Raw genomic sequence first — 5,981 nt, 5'->3', positions numbered from 1 at the left:
TATCTTTTGTTTATTGGCTGACGTAAACTTAAAAGGGTTGGTTTTAGGATGCGACCGTGGTCGGATGCCAGCAGATCACTTCAAGCATGGTACATGCGTGTTTCTAAAGGTTAACACCCATCACATGCATTCGATCCTTTTTTAAAGGACGGGCGGAGTTCAGGCCCGGCTGTTAGTTTTCAATTTTGTTTTTCCTTTCAAAAACACAAACATCTGAATGTAAAATATTTCCAGATTTTTAAAATTATTATCCAATTTTTGAAAATTTGAAAATAAGGAATTATGAGTTATGACTGAATTTGAATATTCATTCTTTTTATGTTCATCACTGCCACCATTTCTATAATTATTATTGCTGTCATTATTGATATCATCTTTGCTATCACTGCAAACTATTGTCGTTGCCACCATTATAGCTATCATTGACATAATTTTAGCTATTACCATCCTAATATCCTCCATGGTTATTATTATCATCGTCACTATCATCAAGGCTGCCATTTCTATCACTACTATCATCATCATCTTTTACTATCAAGAGTTATTATTACTAGAATTTTCTACCATCAGTGCGACTATCTCCATCATTACCATCATCATCATTCTCTACTATCAATAGTTATTATTATGAGAATCTTTGTGATTACAAAATAGACTTCACGATTGGTTTTAGAAAAAAAATAAATTTTGATTTTTTAAAAATTATAAACCAAAATTGGTAATCATGCCAAACACCATCCAAACTTGCCCGGAACATTTATAGTGGCTTTGAGTTCCACCCTTTCTTATCATATACTAATACATTTTGTCACATACCATGCATGTAAAATGAAGCATTATTATTTATAAACTCTTTAAAAGTCAATGTTTTTTTAATTTTACTTTTTTCATACAGATAAAAAAAGACCTACAAAAATATTGTATTATTGTCTATTCCTCCCGAAACTCAGATGGACAACCGCTATGCATGAAGAGTTAAATGCTCTCGCAGCCAATTGAACCTAGGAGCTTGTCCCCCATCGTCTCTCGATGGACGTAGTTGGTTGCAAATGGATGTTCAAATCAAAGCTTCATGCAAATGAGACGTTTGATCGACTAAAAATCCATCTTGTAGCAAAAAGCATCCACCAAGAGGAGGGTGTCGATTTCTTGAAAATTTTTTGTTCAGTAAGCTGGATAGCATTCACATTGTTCTAATGGTTGCCACTATTTAGAATTGGCCGGTTTATCAACTAGACATCAAGAACATCTTCTTACACGGCGATCTCAATGTCTCTGTTTATATGGAGCAATCGTCTGGCTTCCACGACCCATCCTATCCTGATCATGTCTGCTTACTTCGACATGCTTTATATAGGCTCAAACAAGCCCTTCGGACATGGTTCGACAAGTTTAATAACTTTCTTATCGGGTATGGTTTTTGCTGCAGCAGTGGCAATCCATTACTATTTATTTATCACCACGACAGTCACAGTATCATCATGTTACTCTACGTTGATGATATCATTCTCATAGATGATTCTCTAAAACTTTTGGACCACCTTATTCATGCCCTTGGTCAGGTGTTTTCCATGAAAGACCTCGGCCTGCTTCATTATTTCTTAGGGATCAACATCAGTAGCAACGTAAATCGATTGTCACTCCTACGACTGCCAAACCACCACCACTCAAACATGATGATCAACTGTATAATCATTCCTTGAACTATTGAAGCTTTGTTGGAGTTCTTCAATATCTTACTCTCATATGCCCGGATTTTTGTGGTTCACAATGTATGTCAACACATGCACGTCCCAACTATTGCCCATTTTCAGATGGTTAAATGTATATTCTGATATGTTCGAGACAGTTCACATCTTGAACTTCATATTCTGGCTCATAACTCTTTGGACTTGTTTGCTTTTGCCGATATGGATTGGGCTGGATATAAAGTCATGCGTTGCTCTACTATAGGATATTGTAGTTTCCTTGGCTCTAATATATTTTCTGGTGCATCAACAAGCAACCTATTGTGTGATCCACCACTAAAGCCAAATATCAAGTTCTTGCTTTAGCTGCCACCAAACTCACTTGGATTTCATTCATACTTCGCGACATTGGGGTCCCACATATTCGGGCCTCACTACTTTTCTCCGACAACTTATCTGCTTTGCATCTCACGACCAATCTAGCTTTCCATGCTCAGACCAAGCACATCGAGATCGATTATCATTTTGTTTGAGAAAAAATCACCCTAGGCTCTATTATTACTCACTATGTTCTATCCTATGCGCAAATCGCTAATATATTCATGAAGCCACTGACCTAAATAATTTTATCGGTCTACGGACCAAATTCGACCTCTGATTCTTAGCGTCATCCAATTTGAAGGGGAGTGTTGAAGCCAAAAAAATCAAATCATGAAAACAGCTATTATTATTGGCAAGAATCATAGAATATCTCATATATTATGCAATAATTCAAAATATTTTTTTATCGATAAGACCATGCAATCGAGGATTATGAAGGTCAAACCAACTAAGAAATTATTTCGTATAGTGCAACAATTCAAAACATTTCCTTTATTGGAAGGAATCATGAAGCATTATATTGATTAAAAGAATCTCATATATTATACAATAATTTAAAACCTTTTCTTATTAAAGAGAATCATGGAGGATTATATTGATTAAGAAAATCTCGTATATTGTACAACAATTCAAAATCTTTTCTTATTGACAAGATCATGCAAATCAAAAATTATAGAGAATCAAGCCAATCAAGAGATTCTTTCATGTGGTGTAACTATTCAAAATCTTTCCTTTCAATATGAATATATTATTTTTTAAAAAATATTTATTTCAATATTGATTGCCCTATGTACTATAAATTTACAACCAATAAATGAATTATGTGTAGTATTTTCCCTCAAATATCCTATCCCATTATTTTTTTTAGATCCCAGCGATGGGTGATAATAGAGGGATGGAGACTTTTTCTCATAGAGGACCATTAGAGTCCCACTCCAATTCAACGTCATTGGGAGTCTTTTTCCTTCCTTTCCTTTTTTTTTTTTTTTTTTTTTTTTTTTCTTTTGTTAGTACTTTACAAATCGTGCATAGGCCTTGTTGGGCTATTTTTCTTTGGTGGTTGGGCCCTATGTGCTGCGGTATTACACTCGCTACCTTAGAACGTTCGGCTTTTTTTTTTCCCCTTTATTTTTTAAGGAGCTAGACCGTTTGGCGTTATATTTTGGAGAGTTCAGCTACAGGCCAAGGTTCCCGCGTTTTCTACACCGTACTTCAGCGCCGCCCTTAAATGGGTGGTCTCTGCTCCTCATCTACCATTCCACTGACTGACGTCATAAGGCATCCTTATCTACCAGTCTCTTCCTTACCGCCGGCCCTTCTTCGCCTCCGACCCACTGTCCGCCCGCGCCATGGCTGCGACATGGGAGACCAGCGTGACCGAGTCTATCAACACCATCTACCTTCTCTTCTCGGCCTACCTGGTGTTCATAATGCAGCTGGGCTTTGCCATGCTGTGCGCCGGCTCCGTCAGGGCAAGGAACGCCATGAACATCATGCTCACCAATGTCGTGGACGCAGTCGTGGGAACCATCTCCTACTACCTCTTCGGCTTCGGCTTTGCCTTCGGCGAAGGCTCCCACTCCAACCCCTTCATCGGGACCACCTTCTTCGCCCTCGAGGACGTCCCGAACGAGACCTATGGCTACGCCGACTTCCTCTACCAGTGGGCCTTCGCCATCGCGGTGGCCGGCATTACCAGCGGTTCGATTGCGGAGCGCACCCAGTTCGGCGCCTACCTCGTCTACTCGTTCCTGCTTACGGGTTCGTGTACCCGGTCGTCGCCCACTGGGTGTGGTCGTCGGACGGATGGCTTAGCCCCAATTTCGGCGGCTCGTTGCTGTTCGGGTCCGGCTCCATTGACTTCGCTGGGAGCGGCGTGGTGCACCTGGTAGGCGGACTGGCGGGCTTGTGGGGCGCGCTCATCGAGGCCCCAAGGATCGAGCGGTTCGACGCGTTCGGGAAGGCCGTGGCGATGCGCGGCCACAACGCGACGCTGGTGGTGCTGGGCACCTTCCTGCTCTGGTTCGGCTGGTTCGGTTTTAACCCGGGGTCTTTCAGCCGGATCCTGGAGGCCTACCCGGACGCGCACCAGGAGGGCAACTGGACCGGGGTGGGCCGGACAGCGGTGACCAGGGCGATCGCGGGCTCTGCCGCCGGCCTCACGACACTCTTCGGCAGGCGGCTGCTGGTGGGCCATTGGGACGCGCTGGACGGGTGCAACGGCCTGCTGGGCGGGTTCGTGGCCATCACGTCCGGTTGCTTTGTGGTAGAGCCCTGGGCGGCTATTGTGTGCGGCTTTTGGGCGGCCTGGGTGCTGATCGGGCTCGACGCACTAGCCCTGAGGCTGCGATTCGACGACCCGCTGGAGGCAGCCCAGCTGCACGGGCGGGGGTGGGGCCTGGGGGCTCCTCTTCACCGGCCTCTTCGCCCATAAGGAACTGGTTGTGCAGGCGTACAACTCGGGCGTCGTGAGGGTGAGCCGGCCCTTCGGCCTCCTGATGGGAGGGGGGTGGGGCTTGCTAGGAGCGCAGGTGGTGGAGGTGGCGGCAAAATTTTTGGGTGAGAATCAGCCCTGTGACAATGGCCATCGTGGGATGGGTGAGCTTGACCATGGTCCCCGTGTTCTACGTCTTGCACAAGCTGCGGCTTCTCCGGATATCGGCAGACGAGGAGCTGGCTGGGCTGGACGTCTCGAGCCACGGCGGGTACGCCCAGCCAGGGTTCTATGCGGACTATGTCAGGATGCACGACGGGCGTCGCTCCCCATGATGATTCGTTTGTTCCTGCTTTCAAGCCATATCTATTATATTATAATATTATATATTTTTGAGAAATGTTTCATCCAAATGTTCACGGTACCTTTTAGATTAAACTTAAAGTGTTTGGAGCATGAGTCATCCCAATAAACCATTTTTTTTTATCGACCGAGGCACTTCAGCCTAAAACTGAAATAATCTAAATAACGTCATAAATTTGACTCCAAGGGACAGCAAGCCCCATCACAAACTGAGCATTCAGCCGGCATTTACCGACTCCAGCTCATTGGAAGCTAACCCAAACAACGAACAACACTACTTTGACGATCATAATCTCTTATGTATTCAATTAATTTTGGATCCAAATTAAGAATATATCTTGATATTTTACCGATCTCAAACCATCAGTCATCTCAATAGTCAGATTAGATAATCATTATCTTCTAATAATTTTTGAAAATGAACAACTAATATCCACGACTAACAACTATGATTTACAGATGAGTGGACGAATTTTCTATTCTAACGGTCTACTTTATTAAAGTTTAGTAACTTACAATATTAAAACCTAACAACCTACTAGATTTAGGTATAATAGCTTATAGCTCTATCTCTATATAAAGAGATAACCAGTGGACTCTAAAGTAAACAAGCAAACACATCCACAGAGAACGGTACCCATACTCTCTCTCTATTTTCTCTTTTTTTCTTTTCTATTCTCAAGTTCTGACTAACTTAAGCATGAAAGGGTCCCTGATCGAAGTACCTCCAATGTGTGTGGACTTTCATTGTGGATTTCTTCTAAGGAAAGTATCTCTTCAAGCAGACTCAAGCTTCATGTCGGTGGGCGACCAACGTCAATCAGAGACTTACAACAACATATTAGCACTAGAGAAAGGGACCTTGTCGTCTATTTTTTTAAAAAAAGAAAAACAAGATAGTGAGAATACGAATATAGGATATTTCTATTGCTTCCCATCATCATTTATCTCGATGAAGGCAACAAAACTCAAAACCTCTAATGGCAGACCCGACTCCTCCCACCGTAGTAGCAGACCATCAAAAATTCAATGTCCTAATCCAGCAAATCTAGATGCTTCCATCACCATTCAACAGCTCCAGCAAATGACAAAGAGACAGAATTAACAGGAGCCGA

The 5,981-nt window shown here is 42.8% G+C and overlaps 1 protein-coding gene across 1 annotated transcript; it reads left to right on the top strand.

Moving 5' to 3' along the window:
- Positions 1–3,218: 3,218 nt before the first annotated feature.
- LOC140851902 (ammonium transporter 1 member 3-like) lies at positions 3,219–4,962 on the top strand. Its single transcript, XM_073244017.1, is given in 4 exon segments — positions 3,219–3,824; positions 3,827–4,452; positions 4,454–4,614; positions 4,652–4,962. Coding segments are annotated over 4 exon segments (1,380 nt in total). The 5' UTR covers positions 3,219–3,418; the 3' UTR covers positions 4,839–4,962.
- Positions 4,963–5,981: the final 1,019 nt, after the last annotated feature.

The sequence above is a fragment of the Elaeis guineensis genome, chromosome 10 (genome assembly GCF_000442705.2).
Source record: "Elaeis guineensis isolate ETL-2024a chromosome 10, EG11, whole genome shotgun sequence".
NCBI lineage: Eukaryota > Viridiplantae > Streptophyta > Magnoliopsida > Arecales > Arecaceae > Elaeis > Elaeis guineensis.
The sequence above is the reverse complement of the archived record's forward strand: the minus strand, read 5'-3'. Positions and strand labels throughout refer to the sequence as shown.